Genomic DNA, 19,326 nt, shown 5'->3' with positions numbered 1-19,326 from the left:
GTGTGACAGAGCAAGATGTAGAGGACAGGAAGAAATGGAAACAGTTGATCTGCTGTGGCAACCCCTACTGGGAGCAGCCGAAAGAAGGGTGTCCTTAAGAATCAATCATTCCTTTCTTACTAAAGTGACAAACAGATCTAACTTTAATCAAACTATTAATCTCCCTGTATTCTTTCCAAACTTTTCAAAGCAAAGTGAATACATTTTGTACTTATTAGATTTTCACAGACAGTTATGTTTCTAACACAGATGAAAGAAATTTCGGAATTCTGATCATTTATTTGTATCCTTTTCAAAAAACAGATTGGGTCAACCAGTTTCAAAAGTAAACCTATCAAAATTGGTGACAGATTTTATTTCCTTTATCTATAAAATGGTTGATCTGGTCGTGCCAAAGCCTTTAAGAGCCCACTCAGCTAGGTCCATGGCAACTGGTTCTGCTTTTTTTATCCAGGGCCTATATGGACTATATTTGTGGGGCTGCAACTGGAGTTAATCCTTATACCTTTATTACTCCATTACAAATTGGATCAGGTCTCAAGGGGAGGAGCAGTCTTCTGCTCAACAGTACTCCATCTTTCCTTAGAGGCCACCTGAGATTCAGGTAGCTGAGGACTCTGTCTCATATGCTGAGGAATGAATGAAAATTGACCTGTAATAAAGAAGTTTTGCTTTCACCATAACATTCCATCTGTATTGCCCATTTTCCTTCTTCCTCAGCTCCCCTCCCTCCAGCCCTCCTACCCTTTTTCTTTTGATGACTTCTGGAAGAGTGGTGGAATGTTATAGGAACCAAAGTTCATTCTGTTGGAGTTCCAGGTAGTGACTTTCCATATTAAAGCTAGAATTTCTTTACGTCATACAATAAGAAGCTGCAAAGAAGATCAGGAGAATGAGGGGGACTACAGCTTTGTTGTCCAGGGAGGAGTTTGAGACCTTGTAGCACCCACGAGTTGTGAAACAGAGGCTAGGTAGTATCCCAGGATCAGATCTGAACCCTTTAGTTGAATGAAAATAGACAACACAGATGGAACGTTATGGTAAGTACTTAACTTTTTTTCACATCTAGTTTGGTATTATTTTAACTGTAGTTTTTGTATTTTTAAAGACTGTAAAATTGTTAATGCTTTACAATACATTGGAGCTTTTGTGCCAGGGCCTCCGCTCAAAAGGGCTGCTACCCACTTGACTTTCCTGGTATTCAAATGTCAATAAATAAATCCCTACTGACATTAGTTTAGCTGTTAATTTGGACTGATTTGTGATGTAACTCTATCATAAGGGCATAATTTGTTGATTTGTCTTCAAGAAGTCAGTGAAAAAGGAGCCCATTTCCCCTCCCACTTCAGTTGGTATATTCACCTCTTGTGTGCGTGCTTTGTTCTGTTGCTGTTCTTTGTGTAGATTATAAATTGGTATATCTGCAGACTTGTGTAGCACAAAAACCTCCGTCTGCATAGGATTTTAATATCTGAAAACTGAAGCTTTCATGCAACACTTGATAAAGTAGCTTTTTTAGCACAAATATCACAGTGGGTGATGGCTGGGAAGAAAATTGCTTTTGGAACAATTGGCCAGTCTAATATAGATGACCAAGCAAAATGTTTGTTACACTTAACCTGTCCTTTGCTATGCACACCAAGCATCTTCCCCAGTTGCACACTGTCAGTAGGTTTGCATTTGTTGAATTGATTAGTCTGTAAAATAGCGTAGTTGCATAGATCTGTACTTTACTCTCAGATGTTGTGGAGTGGTTTGTTTCTTTTTTACACTGGTGTGATTAGGGTTGTTTTGTGTGGTGGTCCTTGCCACCTTTACCTAAATAGCTTAGTCTGTTGCAACAGTAATAAACTGAGGAGGTAGGTTCACTTAATTTTTGGTGTCATTGATGAACAGATTTACACAGTGATAAAATAAAGTGGACTTGTATAAAACTTGGACATGTTCAGGAGACTGTGCTGGCGGGGATATTTTGTTTGTAAGGCCTGTCCAGTTCATATCCATGCAGCTTCAGTGTTAAGGTAGTTTGATATAAAACTGAAATGTGTGTGAAGGTGTTGAACCTGTGCTCTAACAGAAGAGCTGGCTTGTTAACTTTTCGTTTCTATTTGTGCTGCAGTTGCAGGGTCAGTCTCCACCTGCACCAACAAGAGGGGTTTCCAAGCATGGTGATGACGCTAATGAAAATGAAGAACAGGATGAAGATGTAGGAGGTAGTGCTGACATAATGGATCTCCTTCCACGGGTAGACATTAGGTCAGTGGCACTGGAAAAAACATTCACAAATATTGCAGAAGCATTTAAAGTAACATTAAGAAGTTTTATTAATATTTTTATTGTGGATGTGTTATGTGTAATTAAATTCATGTTATAACATGGAAAATGAAAAGTTTTAACATTATGTCCCTCTCCTTGATGCTCTTTGTGGAGGTTCATTTTTCCATCCTTCCTTTTAAGATGACTTGCTTCAATGAAGCCTTTGTGGTTGGGGAATAAACGTCCTTATTTTTTGCCTTTTATATTTTGTGTATTGTGATTAACATACCTGGTGTCTGAGCTTTTTATTTTTTTCCCCCCATATTAACTCATTTTGATCTCGACTTGCAAGAAGAATGCTTAGCAGTGCTTAAAGCAGTAAGTTTTAATGTATTGTGGCCACTAAATGAAAAACCAGAACCATGCAGTCGGATTTTCTGTCTGGTGAGGAGTAAGGTATCTGATATGAATGTTAGTGATTCAGGGTGTCTAGCTGCAGATCTCCAAGTTAAAACTCGATTGACTTCTTGAGCTGGTAGTGATCCAGAGTTTTTTCAGTTGGAGGTCAGTGGGGCCTGGTGGGTCATCCATATACTACCGTGTTTATGCTTAACCTTTAGAAGGCTGAAGAAATAAAGGGTGGGCTGTGGGTCATGCCCTTTTATATCCAGTCCATTTCAGGAAGTGCTGTGTGGTCCCACTGAACTTGTGGAGCTTGACTAGCAGGAGTTTCAATTTGCAAATATCCTTTGTCCTCCTTCATGCCTAATGACTTGTAGAAAGTGTGCCATCAGATCCTACCTTTCCCAGTTGTGTTGTCATGTAGAGTTAGTGGCCTTCTCCCACATTTGGAAGTATCCCTGTATTAGCTAGCCCATGGGATTATTCAGTCTGTGATAGGACCACAGTAGGTTAATGTATAAACACTTTGAGTAGAAATTAAAATTTTGTAGGTTACTGGTAAATATTTGCAAATTTTAGGGTTTTTTATATAGGCAGCTAGCTTTCTTACCTAGTGACTAGAGTGATGAGATTTCTTTGTGCATTCATTAGAATACTCTTCTGTAAGTGGCGAGTACAATCTACCATTTCATTCTCATTAGAATTTCTCTATTTCGAGAGCATTACTGCTTTTTTGAGCAATTGACTTTTCACTGTTACTGTAGTTATGTAGCTTTTATTTAACAACTTGGTTGATCAGACTTTGTGGTATGGATAACACTGGCTCTCCATCAGGCACAATAATTTTTTTTCCCTTATTTTCATTTTAAAGTTAAGTATCCATGCTTTAGTATCTCAAATACGTTGTGATGTACAATCTCACAAGTTTGCACAAACTCCTTTTAGGTGAGCAAAGCACTAATGGATACAGTTCTTTGGGTATATTCAAATAGTGCAGCTACCACATGTATACTTATAGGAAGGCATGCATGGCTGAAGGCCATCATCTCTCAGGCTATAAAGAGGTAGATTTTTCATTCTTTCTGTGGAGAGGGGGGAGATTCTTAAGCCCACCTCCTCAAAAGACTTCCTAAAAAACTAGACTAGGGTAGAACTCCAGTGTAGTAGTTTTCCTTTTATTCGGTCCTGTCTTTTGTTGCACATAGACGTGTAGGGTGCCTTAAATTAACTACATGTGCATACTGAGATGTATTATTTGTCTGCGGTCTGTCTTAATTGTGTCGTCTAAGTTTGATTATTGTGGTCTTTGGGCAAAATGCCGTGCCACTTTGTTCTGCTGTGTGAATTTGTGTATTCTCTGCTTGCTGTAACTCATAAGCTTCTTAGTAGTGAAGCACAGGTATATTGTGCTGTTGTACTGCTCTTGTTTAAATGCACCGTATTACCTGTATTTCTACTCTTCAGTGTTACTTTGCACTGAATTGCGTACAGTGCTCTGTCTTGTGTTTTGCATAGTTCCGTGGTATCATAGGTTCATAAGTTGGTACTAGGCTATCGGCCCTAGGGCCTTTACAAGCCTAGCCATAACAGTTCCTTGGCTAAATACCTGAACTCCAGGCCACAATAGCACACTACTCCCCAGACATAGTTGCTTTAACAGAAACCTGGCTAAATAAAAACATAGCTAACTCAGAAGTTCTCCCTACCGGATACAATATCATTAGACAAGACAGACCACTTCGTAAAGGGGGTGGAACTGCCTTACTCTACAAGTCCAACTTAACTGTCCGTCAATTACCAAACTCCTACCCCTCCCCCAATAATTGGGACATACTTATCTCACAACTTCAACTTCACCCTAAAAAGGTCATCACCACAATTGTGATCTATATTCTACCTGGTAATACACCTGCTAGCCTTGAAGACTTCTTATCCTGGTGTTCTTCCACATACTCACAAGAAACCCTTATTCTGGGAAACTTCAACCTAGATTGGTTCACCTGTATATCAGAACCACCAAGTAATCTAATAAATCTCCATGGCTACCAGCAGCTAGTCCAAATTCCAACTAGGTGTGATAAAAAATCTAAAAGGGAATCCATCCTTGACTGGGTCCTAACTAGCAACCCCACATTGTACCCTCACACAGGCAGTCTCCCAGACACCTTAAGTGACCACAGCATAATATACTTTATACGTAGTAGAACAAGCATATGCAAAACCACTAACTATATATCCACTAGAAACACAAAAAAATTCTCTCCTGAGGTTCTCAACACTTTACTGTGTAACTGTGACTGGACCCCCCTAAAAACCCTCCCACTTGACCAGGCTGTAGCATATTTCAACAAAACATTTCTACAACACCTAGACACTGTCACTCCATTGCGCAAAATCAAGGTTAGAACCTCTACAAACCCCTGGCTCAGTAAAGAAACCAAACAAATCCTCATGTCCAGAGACACTGCCTGGCGTTACTATCAAAAAAAACAAAGAAACACAAAGCCTAACTAAGTACCAAGAACTGCGCAACCGTGCAAAAAAAATGCATTAGGCTGGACAAAAAACCTACTACACAACATTACAAACTAAATGCCAACACAATCCGCAAAAATTTTGGCGAAATGTAAACTAGCTACTAAAATCCACCCAAAAGGCTACCCCCAAACCAACCACCCCTGACACTAAAGTTCCCATCGAAACACAATTCAACTCCCACTTTGTGAACTCAATTCTATCCATAGTATCACAAGACAGTTCCTTCCTCACTATCCCCCCCCAACACAAATAACTCTAATACTAGCTTTACCCTCAAAACAGTTTCCACCACTTCAATCAAAAGCATGTTCTCCAAACTAAAAACCTCATCAACAGCAGCCGACCTACTCCCCAGCTATTTCTTGAAACTTACAGCAGATGCTATTGCTATCCCAGTCTCCACTCTCATAAACAGATCAATTGTTGAAAACTGTTTGCCCAAACTCTGGAAAATATCCTATGTTACACCCATACATAAAGGCGGGACCTCCACTGAACTTAATAACTACAGACCCATTGCTTTACTCTCCCCCCTGGCCAAAATCCTAGAAAAATGCATCCATACCCAGATGCTAAACTATCTCCTAGACTGCAACATCCCGTCACCTACTCAGCATGGTTTCAGACCTGCCAATAGTACCACTACAGCTCTCCTCTGCTTCACAGACACAGTAAACCATCTCAAAAATGAAGGCCTGCAAGTGTCAACTCTTTTTTTGGATATGTCCAAAGCATTTGACACAGTCTCACACCAAATCCTGCTAAACAAACTAAACCAATATCATCTATCTAATTCCACTCTTACCTGGTTCCAAAGCTACTTAACTGACAGGTACCAAGCTGTGAAATGGGAAAATTCTCTCTCCCCCCTCAGCTGCCCATAACTATAGGAGTCCCACAGGGTTCTATCTTAGGACCACTGCTATTCACAGTCTTCACAAATGACCTCCACACAGCATGCATCTATAATTCAGTATGCAGATGACACTACCTTAATCTGTGCTGCACAAAACATTCCCACCCTCCTGCTTACAACTCAACTAGCATTCTCTGACATTGAAAACTACCTTACCAAAGCCCAACTTATCCTCAATCCAAAGAAAACTCAGCTTATGATTATAACCAGTTCTAACAAAAACACTAACAGTCAATTCACTATCTACTCCACAAATGCTACTCCAATTGCTCCAGTGGCACAGGCTAAGCTATTGGGAATAACCATAGACTCCCACCTAAAATTTGATAGTCATCTGAACTTAACCATTAAAAAAGTACATGCCAAACTGGGGTCACTCTACCGTATCAAACCATTTCTTACCAACAACACAAGATCAGCCATTGCTCGCTCCCAACTTCTGTCCACCCTACTCTATGCATCTCCCATTCTGACTAATCTCAACAAAACTGAACTAAGCAAAATGGAAGCTTGCTATAACAGAATTGCCCGTTTTGCTGCAAATTGCTCATATAGAACTCATCATTGTACTGCTTTGAGACAGCTCCACTGGCTTGAACTGCCCAACCTCCTAACCTACAATCAACTCTGCCTCTCTCATTCTATCTATTACCTCCCCAGTAAGTGTCCTGCCCTCAAAGACCTAGTACAACATCACTCAGCCAAAAGGCCTCTTAGATCATCAAGCAAACTACTACTAGAAGTCACGAACAGCTACAATAGGTTTGGAGATGCACTATATAGTAGTTCGGTGGCTAAAAAATGGAACTCTGTCCCTACTAGCATTCAAAACACACCATCCAAAGCCTCCTTTAAAGACCTCATCAGGCAACATCTCAAGCAAAGTTGGCAGTGCCATGATTGCTCCCCAGGCTAGTGAAAGCAGATAACATATGCATACTAAATCTAGAGCAATTTATAATAGTTTTTCAATCTTACTCACAAACACTGGCTAATCTACAATGTATTTACTGTACCTGTGTACTATGTATGTATTCTACCTACATTCAACAGTTCAAGTGTACACCACAAATCTATTACTTACCTTTATTTTTAAAATTAATATCTTTTTTGATTGTTCTCTCCACTGTAACTGTTTGTGCCTCATGCCACTGTAAAAACATGTCTCTTGTAATTTGTGTGTGTACTGATTATGTCTAAATAACTAAATGTGTCTGTAATTTTTCTTTGTGGAGCTTTTCTCCCCGGGCCTCTGCTGAAAAAGGGCCTTTTCGGCTCAGTCAGACACCCCCGGTTAACAAATGTAAAATAAATAAATAATTCTTCTCACCGTATTGACTTCTCTGGACCCCCTGTCTAGCACGGTGACTGACGTGATCTGTGGGGTGAATTTCCTATCTCCCATCCAGTCATCAAGGTTCTTTTTGAAGAGGCCAAAGAGGTGCTCTGCTTGACATGTATGGGCAGTCTATTCCAGAGTCTGGGGAGTGTCTGGGTCAGGAACCTATCCCTCCAGCATGTTTTGTTCATTGTGATGACAAGGTTTAGATCCCTGGCGAGTGTCTCTCTGAGGGATTGGGATTTCTTTTAAGTCTAGCATGTCCAACAGCTCTGAGTTTGACATGGCCTTGTATGTTAAGCAGAGATCGCCTCTGAGTAGACAATATGTGACAAGAGAGTATAAGTGGAATTTTTTTAGATGGTCAGCATATGGCATCTGCTTTAGGCCTGTGAGTCTTTTAGTGAGGTATTTCTGCGGCCTTTCCAGATATCTTGAGCGGTACATACCAAACTGGGCATTGTATTCTGTAATGGGTCTACTGAGGGATAAGAATAGTGGGACAATGACCTTCTTTTTTCTGGATGAAAAGCCCTTAATGATGAGGTGTGCCACATAAAAGGATTTCCTGACTGTTGTGGCGATGTTATCGAACGTGAGACCACTGTCCACCTGTGTCCCTAAGTCTCTTCACACTTGTGGTGTTTAGTGTACTGCCAACTATGTGGTAATTCACGGGTACATGTTTTTTTCCCCCGAGGGGATAACGATACATTTCTTGGCATTGAGCTTGAGCCCATGGCTCTGGCACCAAGCATCTGTTTCTGTAAGGCCCTTTTGTAGACTTTTTGGGAATTCAGTAATGGCTCCCAATTTGCAGTCATCTGCGAACTTTGTTAGCCAGAGTCCCTTAGTGTTGGCCTGCACTTCAGAGAAGTAGATGCCAAACGAGCGGTCCCAGAACTGAACCCTGAGGTACTCCACTTCTCTGGAGTTGGATTTGGAGTCTGCTACTTTTACAGTGTGGGTTCCGTCAGTAAGCCAGTTGGCAACCTGTCGAGTGACGTAGGGATTAATGCCCAGCTTATCATAGGTTCATAGGTTCATGCTAGGTTATCTCCCCTGGGGCAATTATAAGCCTAGCCTGATTCTGTATGGCTTACGCCACCCCTTGATTTGAGTATACTGTGCCCTTTTTAAGGTTTAGTTTACTGTGCCTCTGTCTAATCGTGGCACGCGAGTAATCCCTGGGACAAACCTACGATCCCCCATCCACTTATCGAGATTCTTCTTGAAGAGATTCAGTGAGGTGCTCTGCCTCACATGAACTGGAATTCTATTCCAGAGCGAAGGGAGCCTCTCAGTTATGAACCTGTCCCTCCAGCAAGTTCTATTTATTTCTGTGCTGAGGTTCAAGTCGCTCGAGCGTGTGGCTCTAAGGGATTTAGATTTACTGAGGTGGAGCATGTCCATTTAATTCTGGATTTGACATAGCTTTGTATGTCAGGCATAGATCGCCTCGAAGTAGGCGGTATGCAACTGAGTAGAGCTGGAGTTTTTTTAACCGAGCAGCATATGGCATCTGTTTGAGACCCTTAATCCTCTTGGTGAGATACTTTTGGGGTCTTTCTAATTGCTGCAGGTGTCGGGTAAGGTACATCCCAAAAGGGGCATTGTATTCTATGATGGGCCTGATGAGGGATGAATAAAGGGGCACGATTACCTCTCTTGATCTAGATGTGAAACCCTTCGTGATGAGGTGGGCTATGTAGAAAGTCTTTCTAACCACTTTGGCAATGTGGTTTTCAAAGGAGAGATTGTTATCAACTTGGGTCCCCAGGTCCCTAATAACTTTCTCTGTACTTAATGGGTTTCCGCCTATGTGGTAATTTGTGGGCACATTGTTTTTGCCAAAGGGTATGAATATACATTTTTTGGCATTTAGCTTTAAACCATGGCGCTGGCACCAGTTATCTGTCTCTGTGAGACCTTTTTGAAGGATGTTTGTGTCAGCTGGAGAGTTGATTATGGCCCAGTTTGCAGTCGTCTGCGAACTTGGTGAGCCATAGTCCTCCCACGTTTGCCTGTACCTCGGAAAAGTATATACCGAACAAGAGTGGTCCCAGGCCAGAACCCTGTGGGACGCCACTTGTGACCGGTTTCGAGTCTGACATGGCTCCAGCAACTCTCACTCTGTGGGTTCTGTCTTTGAGCCAGTTTGCGACCCATCTTGTGACATAGGGGTTTATATTTAAGCTGGATAGCTTATCTATTATGCCCGAGTGGGGTATTGTGTCACATGCCTTTGCAAGGTCCAGATAGGCTGTGTGGACTACCTTCCCTTCATCTGTGGCTTTGGTGACTGTTTCAAAAAAGTCAACCAGGTTCAAAAGGCAGGATCTGCCCTTGACAAAGCCGAACTGGGTAGGATCTAGTGTCTGTAGGTCCTCAATGTCTTTGTTTATGAGCTCCATGATGATCCTCTCCATAGCCTTGCAGACTAAGCTAGTCAGGCTTATGGGGAGATAGTTTCCAGGGTCCGTAGAGGCTCCACCTTTGTGGAGTGGGACCACTGTTGCTGTACGACATTCTGTGGGCATATATCCTTTAGTGAGGCTGAGATTGTATAGCTGTTTTATTTGAGGGATTAGTTCCTCTTGTAGTTCATGTAGGACGCAACCTGGGATGCCATCTGGTCCCATGGAAGCAGTGTTTTTTGCTTTGGAGAGGGCAGCCTTCACCTGAGCATCTGAGATGTTTGGGAGGCAGCCCTCCGCCGGAATAGATACTTGCTCTTTTGGGGGGGGGGGGTGGAGAAGTTTGCACTGAACCTCTCTGCCAGGATATTGGTGATGTCTGTGGGTTCAGTGTATTTTTTGTCGTTTAGAATCAACTCAGAACAAGTCTGGGAGTTGCATCCCAGGTTTCTAACATAACTGAAAAAAGCCTTATGATTGTCTTTGGTGTCCTGTGCAATTTGTCTCTCGAAGCTGGCCTTGGAGGATTTTATGAGGGATCGTAATTGTTTGCTAGTACTGATCAGAGATGCCTTCCCTATTAAGGATTTTGTTCTATCATGTAGTAGCTTCCTCCTTCTGTTGTACAGTTTATTTATGTCAGGGGTCCACCAGACTGGACGCCTGCCTTTGGATGATTGGGTCTTGGTTTTGTTTGGGATAGCATGATCCATGCATTCCTGGAGATGTCCGTAGAATGCATTTATATAGGATTCTGCAGTTTGGGCTGTAGTTTCCACTGGCCCTGGGGCCTTGAAGGATTCCACTTCGGTTTTGAGAAGTGAGAAGTTCGCTTTTGAGAAGTTTTTCACTGTGGTTTTCTGGGCTGGGGGTGGGGTCGGGATGTGAACATCCAGTGAAATTAATTTATGGTCTGATCTTACCAATGAGGGATATACTTCTGGTGTGGAGCATAGAGTCCCCGTGTTGGTAATGATCAGGTCTGGTATGTTGTCCCCTCTTGTGGGAGTGGTGACTAGTTGATGTCCTTCATGGATGCATCTGCAGTCATAACAACTGGGTTGTCCTGTCGTCAGGCATCCCTTCAGTCGGCCAGATTCCAAAGTCCGGGTCCGGCTTCGGCTGATGTCGCACTTCACCCGACGTCATCTCTGTTGGTCTTCGGGTATAAAGGCATCAGCCGACGCCATTTTCCTCAGTCTTTCTTGCCGCGTGGCGCCCGAAGCAGAAGCTGTTCGCAAGTGCCGGTCGGTCGGATCCAGAGATTACTTCTACCGAATACTACTTCGAAGACTTCTAAAGCTAAGTACCCCGTTGGGGACTCTCTCTTGCCTCAGCCGATGTCAGAAAAAGTTAATAATTGTTTAACCTGTGGGAAACAAATACCTCATAAGGATTTCCACTCTTACTGTCTGCCTTGTTTAGGCCCAGCCCACGACGTAGCAGCCTATTCGGCCTGTGCTTCTTTCAACCGACGAACGCTTAGGCGTCGGTCGGAGTTTGCTGAACAGTTTTTCGGTTCTGATTTTGCGTATATTATGCCGTCGGATCCTCCGACTACCCAAACTGCTAAAAAACGCAAAGATAAAGACCGACACTCGCGATCCTTGGTTTCGGCGAAACCATGGTTAAGCAAACCGAGTGTCTCGGTTTCGCTGAAACCGAAAGCTGATCAAAATACAGCAGAATCTATCACTACCACTGAGGCCCCTGCTACTTCTCTTGAATCGGCCTCAGAAATTTTATCCACTACGGTGGTTGCCACTGACTTATCAGACACCATTCCCTTGGATGTGTCTACCCCAGCACGTGGTGCTGCTAGGCCTCCAGCAGCCATGTCCATTAAGGCCTTTGCCAGGGCCAACGCAGCCAAAACTACTAGAACAGTGCCTGCTAAACCCCCCTACAACACGGCCCTCTTCTAGTTCACAAATGCTTACCCTGGCAGAAGATTTAATTTCATTAATTAGGGGATCTCAATCTCACCCAGACAGGGCCTCTCAGCCCCCAGAGAAGAGACCTAGGGCAGAGCCCGAGCCTGTGTCCTCTGATGATTCTGCTGATGAATCAGACATAACAGACCAGCCAGAGGCTCCTTTCTCCAATTTTGAAGACTCAGATGCTGAAGAATCCATTCCAGCTGCCTCCCCACCAGAAGAATTTTCCTTTGGGGAAACCTTACATGCCATGCGAGAGCAGTTCCAATGGCAGCAGCAGGATTTCTCAGACTCCAGAAAAAGACTTAGAACCTTTCTGCACCTTCCACAACACAGGCCCTTAGCTATACCTCCTGTGCTCTCTGTAGTGGATGATGCCTTCATTGATGTCTGCTCTGCACCAGATTCTTTACCTCCAGCCCCTGCCAAACCAGACAGATTTTACAGGGTACCAGACACTCATCACCACCTTTACAAGGCCCCACTTGCAGACCCCGAAACTATATCCCAGGGTCCCAAGGCAGTAGCCGCGACCACAGCTAAAAACCCTATTCCTTCTGAAAGGGAAGCCAGGTCTTTAGACAGATGGGGCAAAAAGGTTTACACTTCAGCTACTCTCTCAGCTAGAGCTTTAAACTGTCAGTTTCACATGATACAATACCAAGAGTTTATGCTTGATCAGTTAACAAAAAAGCTATCCTCTGATGAATCAATTGATAAGAAATATGTATTAGAAATGGTAAATAACATACAACAGGTTAGTAACCATTCCTTAAAATGTGGCTATGATGCACTGGAGGCTTCATTTAGATCAGCCATGACTGGCACAGTGATAAGAAGGCATGCATGGCTAAAGGAACAAGCTTTACGGATCATGTTAAAGCCAAGTTATTAGATGCTCCTATGGATAAGACCAGCTTGTTTGGTACACCTGCCCAGCAGGTAATGAAGAAAATGGAAGAAAAGGCAAAATCTGTTCAAACGGTTAAAGATTTCTTGCAGGTCCAACCCCCAAGGTTTAGCAGGAACTGGCCTGCCAAAAATTGGTCCTTTCCTGACTCCACAAGATCCCAAAGGGGCAGGAATAGACGTTCCAGAGGCAGAAACCAATCCAGAGGAGGTGCCTACAGAGGACGACAGTGGCAAGGTAACAACAGAGGCACAGACACAACCACTGCCACTACAGCAACACAGCCACACTGACTTAACTCTAAAACCGCCTACCAGGGAACAAATAGCAGCTCCATTAGTGGCAAATTAACCTTATTTTCAAAGAACTGGCACTATATCACAAAAGACAAGTGGATTTTACAAACCATAGATCAAGGTTACCGGTTCCACTTCCACACTTTACCAGTCAAAAGAGGAATGCCAAATCTACCTCCAAATCAAAAAACAGAGGGTCTACAACAGATAATGCAGTTAGCAAACATGAGAGCTGTGGAAAGAGTGCCAACAACAGAACAAGGAAAGGGATTCTACTCAAGACTATTTCTAGTTCCAAGAAAGGAAAAAAGTTGGAGACCTATTCTCGACCTGTCCACCTTAAATACATACATCATTGTCCCAAAATTCAAAATGCTGACCCTACAGCAACTTCTTCCCATGCTGGGCAAGGAGTGTTGGCTGGTAACTCTAGATCTCAAGGAAGCATACCTGCACGTCCCCATTCGACCAATCTGCAGAAGATACCTCAGATTTCTTGCAGGATCAGAGCATTATCAATTCTCAGCATTGCCCTTTGGCTTATCTACTGCGCCCAGAGTATTCACAAAATGCCCGGCATCAGTAATCGCCCACTGCAGACTACAGGGAATTCAAATTTACCCATACCTGGACGACTGCCTGCTACAAGGGGACAACAAAAGCAAGTTGACAACAGATTTACAAAGGGTCATTTACTTGCTACAAGCACTGGGATACACAGTCAATTTACAAAAATCAAGGCTGATACCATCCCAGACAAGGACATTCTTGGCTGAATTGGGCACAGTAAAACAAATGGCTTTCCTAACTGCAGAAAAACAGAGAACTCCCTCTTTACTTCTTGGCACTAACAAAACAGAACAAGTTAACAGCAAGAAAAGTACTGCAGGCCTTGGGCTTCATGGCATCATGCATAATCTTGGTCCCACTTGCCAGACTACATATGAGAAAACTACAGTGGTACCTAAAGAATTTTGGGTCCCAACACAGGCACAGCCTAGAAACAGAAATTCCACTAATTCCATGCTTAAAACAGGAGTTCCTATGGTGGGCTCAAGCATGCCAGTCAAACCCAGGGCTACCCTTTCGCAGATGTCAAGCAAGCCAGACCATCACAACAGACGCTTCAGACCTAGGATGGGGGCCCACATGCTGGACAAATGCGTGCAAGGATTGTGGACAGGATCAACTTCACCTGCACATCAACCTAAAAGAAATGCTGGCAGTAAAACTGGCAATCCAAAACTTCAGACCATTTCTCAGAGGGCCAGTTGATGATAAGGACAGACAACACCACAGTCATGTGGTACATCAACAAACAGGGAGGCACTCATTCATACCCTCTATGCAGAATGTCTTTGGAGCTGTGGAACCTGGCACTCAGCTACAACATCCAGTTACAGGCAATATTTGTACGGAAAGAAAATACTCTAGCAGACATACTAAGCAGAACCACATCGGATGCCCACGAATGGATGCTACATCCGGACATCTTCAAGACCATCTCAAAGAAATGGGGAAGGCCTCCGATAGATCTATTTGCTTCCCCTCTCAATCACCAGCTCAAAAAGTTCTGCACAAGGACATTCCACCCACTAGCATGGAAAGTGGATTCGCTCTCCTTCAGCTGGAAAGGCCTAACAGCATATGCATTCCCACCTCTTCCCTTGATACACAAGGTATTACTAAAAATCAAGGAAGAACGTCCAAGGATAATCCTAATTGCTCCAAACTGGCCAAGACAACACTGGTACCCACTGCTCAGGAGCATGTCTCAGAACAATATGTGGCCAATACCCCTGATGCCTTTGATGTTAACTCAGAACAACTACAGCATCATGCATCCAAACCTAAAAACGTTGCAACGGACTGCATGGAACATCACATAGCAGCAGCTAATCCAGAACTTTCCCAAAGAGTTAAATACATTATTCTTGAAGCCCGCAGACCTTCAACAAGAAGGAACTATGCAGGAAAATGGAAAAGGTTTGTCATTTGGAGTACTGAAAGAGGAAAAGATGTGTCAAACATAGATATGCCTAACATTCTGGAGTATCTGGCAGAACTTCTACATTCAGGCCTGTCCTACTCCTCCATCAAGATACATGCATCAGCTATATCAGCAGAATACAGCTTTGATCCACCTGTTTTTTCACACCCATTACTCAGACAGTTCCTCAGAGGAATCAAGAATGTAAAACCTCCAAGGAAACCACCATTACCAGCTTGGGACTTGAACTTTGTGCTAGAAAAGTTGACACTATCACCCTTTGAGCCAGCAGCAACAGCAGACCTACAGCATCTATCGTGGAAAACCGCCTTCCTACTGGCAATAACCTCAGCCAGGAGGGTTTCTGAACTCCAGGCCCTAATTGGCAGTACAACCCTTCCTAATCTTCCATCAAGATAGAGTGTCCATGAGGACTAATCCTACATTTATGCCTAAGGTGGTATCCAGAGTGTCTTTAAACCAGGCAATCCACCTACCTACCTTCTTTCCCAACCCACAAAACAGAGGGAAAGAATACTGCATACCTTGGATGTACATAGACAGCTACGCTACTACCTGGACAGAACAAAAAGTAGCAGAAAACTGATCAGCTTTTGTAGCCTATGCAACAGGAAGGGAAGGAAAAGCTATTTCCAAACAGACAATCTCCAAATGGATAGGAAATTGCATACGGTTCTGTTACTCCTTCCATGGAAAACCAATTCCACAGAACATAAGACCTCATTCTACAAGGGCAACAGCCACTACCACAGCCTTTTACGAGGAGTGGCAACCAAAGACATTATTGAGGCGGCTACTTGGACCTCCGTGCATACATTTGCCAAGCATTATAATTTGCCTCTATATTCCAGATCCCGAGCAGGGTTTGCCACTGCTGTACTGCAAGGGATCCTAAACACACCATAATCTAGTTTCTTCCTCCTCCCCTAGTTGGCTATGGTATTCTACCCAGTTGTTATGACTGCAGATGCATCCATGAAGGACATAGTACAGTTTTGTACCTACCATAAATGTAGATGTCCGAACTGGATAGCATCTGCAGTCAGGATTACCCTCCCTCCTTCCCCTCTGTGGTACTCCTAGGGTGTTTACCCTCCTAATAGCTAGCTGGTGGGGGGGGAGTCTTTTATGGTGTATTTGTTGTATATATGTACATACATGCTTATTTTTTGTGTTTACCACTATCTTTTTTTTGGAAACATTGGCATTTATCCAAAATTTTAGCCTTCAAGAGGGCTACTGGCATCTGGGGCAAGAAACACTGAGGAAAATGGCGTCGGCTGATGCCTTTATACCCGAAGACCAACAGAGATGACGTCGGGTGAAGTGCGACATCAGCCGAAGCCGGGCCCGGACTTTGGAATCCGGCCGACTGAAGGGCTGCCTGACGACAGGACAACCCAGTTGTTATGACTGCAGATGCTATCCAGTTCGGACATCTACATTTATGGTAGGTACAAAACTGTACTTTCCATAGCATTTGAGTTTATAATTTCCAGGAATCTTTGGGCTAAGGTGCTGGGGCTTGAGTAATGCTCCCAGTCAATGTTTGGGTAGTTGAAGTTGCCCAATATAATGGTGTTCGGAGAGATCTTCATGTTCTCCAATGTTTTCAGCAAGGCCGAATGGGATTCCTGACTTTGAGAGGGTGGTCTGTAGGATGCTATAAACTGAAAAGCAGTCTTGCCCACTGTTAGTTGCACATGGATGGTCTCCGATACTTCGTGCAATGCCACTAACCTGGAGGTGTCGATATCCTTGATAAATATGGAAACTCCCCCTCCTTTTGTGGTTTGGTCCGGGTTTTGGGGCCGAAAAGCATGATACGAGGTAGTGCTGGGATGCTCTCTGGAGTCTTGAACCAAGTTTCTGTCACTGCACAGATATCTATGTTCTCCATACTGAGGAGAGCTTAGAGTGTGTGCATCTTGAGGTTAAGACTTCTGGCATTTAGCAGCATTACCCTTAGTTTCTTGTTCCTTGTGCTGTCTGTGGGGGTGGGTTTGACTTTTGAGCCTTGCCTAAAAAGGGCACTATGGGGGTGGCAAGAGCCTTTGCCAATATCCGAAAGCCCAGTGGTGACAGGTGCAAGCCGTCCCTAGCGAAGCAATGTGGCTTGTCGAGCATGTCATCCCAGGCTGACAGACACTGGATCCCCTTTGAATGATACCAAAATTTTAGCCTATTGTTAAAATCGATCATTTTGTCTTTGTACTGTGGCATCATTCTAGGTGAGGGTAAGATGCTGCTCAAGGTCAGGGTCATACCAGCCTGGGCTACATGATCAGAGAGCTCCTCTGTCTCTTTTCATGTAGTCCAGGGAGGTACATCTCAGGTAATTCACACCAGCATGTACAATGACTGAGTCATATTTGTATTTGCTTTGGAGTGACTTGAGTGCTTGCGTTATGTGGCGGATCCTAGCACCCGACAGGCAGCTCACCGTGACCTTCTCTTTATTCAGCCTGGTGAGCGGGACGTCAGTGTGTCTGACAGTAGAGTCACCTATAACAAGAGTATCAGGTGTGTTATTCAGCCTTAAGGGCTGTGGCTGCTTGGCACACTGACTTTGTAGGTTATGTGTTGTGTGTGTTTTGTTTTGAGGTAGCGTTTGCTTGGATGTCTGCTTTGGAGGTCTCTGTTGCTTAGGTAGATTTTTATTTAGAGCCTCCGAGTATGTTTTTGTGTATTTATGTGTTTGGTTCGCTGATGTGGTGGGACTGTGTGATACTGGAATTGCGTTGTGTGAGGTTACCTTCTCCTCCTGACTGGTTACACCAGTTTTGAGATGAGAGAGCTCAGCCTCCAGTTTGGCTAAATAGTTGCATCTCTCACATATATTTGAACCTGTTTGGAGGAGGAGAGGGTTGTCCGTGTACATGAGACAGTTGTAACATTGCCTCAAAATTCCCAGATTCACCAGCTGGACTGGAGAGGAAACCATTGACTGACCTTTGGCTATGCTAGAGTAACAGGGAAACTGAATTTAAGACGGACCAATAGAGGACAGGGTAATCATAGAGAGTATAAGAGTAAGTAGTGCTTATGGTTTAATAGTGCTAACTTGTAGGATTACTTAATTGGACCAGTGAAGGGCCTTAGAATGAGAATATGGTGTTTAAATTGAGAGATAGAGCAGTTCTAAGGGAAAAAGTGAAGAGCAGACTTTGTGGAGCCAGGAATAGTTTAAACCCAATTAGGCGCTGCCCATTGTTGCGCTATGCTCAAAAACATAAAACCACGCAAAGAGGGTTTTAAGAGAGGAAGATGAAAGAGTTTTGGAATTGACCCAAAATGGCCAATAAAACTACAGTTTCAAGTCAGTAACCACTCCCACAGGGGCAGGCAGGCTGCTCAATGTTTTTCACTGCCACTGATCAACAGAGAGACTTTCCTTTAGCCCAAGCAAAAAATGGCCTCACAGAAACTTACAAACAGTTCAAGAACAGCAAGCCTGTAACTGAACTTTTTAAATCTCAGAAAAGTGGGAAAAAGCAAGATTGTTGTTTTTTTTTGTTTTTTCAGAGATAGCAGAGGTTAACAAGTATCAACAAGTTATAACAGTGCAGTAAATGACCCCACACAAGAGTGCTAGGCCAAAGCCAGATAAAATGCAAGTTTTGAGAAAAAAACGATTTAAAAAACAAGTGCAAACAGGAAATTCAGTAAACAGCTCTAGGTTGTGCTCTAAATACAGTTACTAATGCAGAAATCAAATTTAACAAACCAGAAAATGCTCAAAATAGACTGCTATGCAGAAAAACTTAGCAAATAAACAGAGAAAAAATACTTAGTCTCAAAAGTGGCTCCTTTCTTCTCTCAGCGTTTTCTCCTTAGTAAGTTTATCTATGATTCCCGAGTGGGGAATGGTGTTTGAAGGCCTTGATGAGGTCCAGATAGTCTGTGTGGACCACCTTACCCTTGTCCACTGCTCTGGAGACTGATTCGAAAAAGTCAATCAGGTTCAGGAGACAAGATCGGCCCTTCACAAACCCAAACTGCATGGGGTCCAGTGTTTGAAGGTTGACAATGTCTTTGTTTATAAGTTCCATGATGATACGTTCCATGACCTTGTAGGTCAGGCTCGTCAGATTGATCAGGCAGTAGTTCCTGGGATCCAAGGTGTATCCCCCTTGTCGAGTGGGATAGCTGTAGCTGTGTGCCACTCAGTGGGCAAGAAGCCTGAGGTGAGGCTATGATTAAATATGACACTTAGGTGAGGTGCCAGTTCATTTTGTAGTTCATGTAATACACAGCCTGGGATGTCATCTGGTACCATGGATGCTGTATTCTTAGCTTTGGAG

General features: G+C 43.4%; 1 protein-coding gene across 1 annotated transcript in view; it reads left to right on the top strand.

Annotated features, from left to right (window-relative positions):
- The window catches only part of CKAP5 (cytoskeleton associated protein 5), a 4,315,141-nt gene that overhangs the window by 2,616,873 nt on the left and 1,678,942 nt on the right, over positions 1-19,326 (top strand). The window contains exon 19 of the mRNA XM_044084803.1: positions 2,120-2,256. Coding sequence (XP_043940738.1) covers positions 2,120-2,256 — 137 coding nt within the window. The remainder of the gene's footprint in view (positions 1-2,119; positions 2,257-19,326) is intronic.

This window comes from Protopterus annectens, chromosome 9.part0 (genome assembly GCF_019279795.1).
Source record: "Protopterus annectens isolate FY-2018-M chromosome 9.part0, PAN1.0, whole genome shotgun sequence".
Classification (NCBI taxonomy): Eukaryota; Metazoa; Chordata; order Ceratodontiformes; family Protopteridae; genus Protopterus; species Protopterus annectens.
This window is presented reverse-complemented; position numbering and strand designations above follow the sequence as displayed.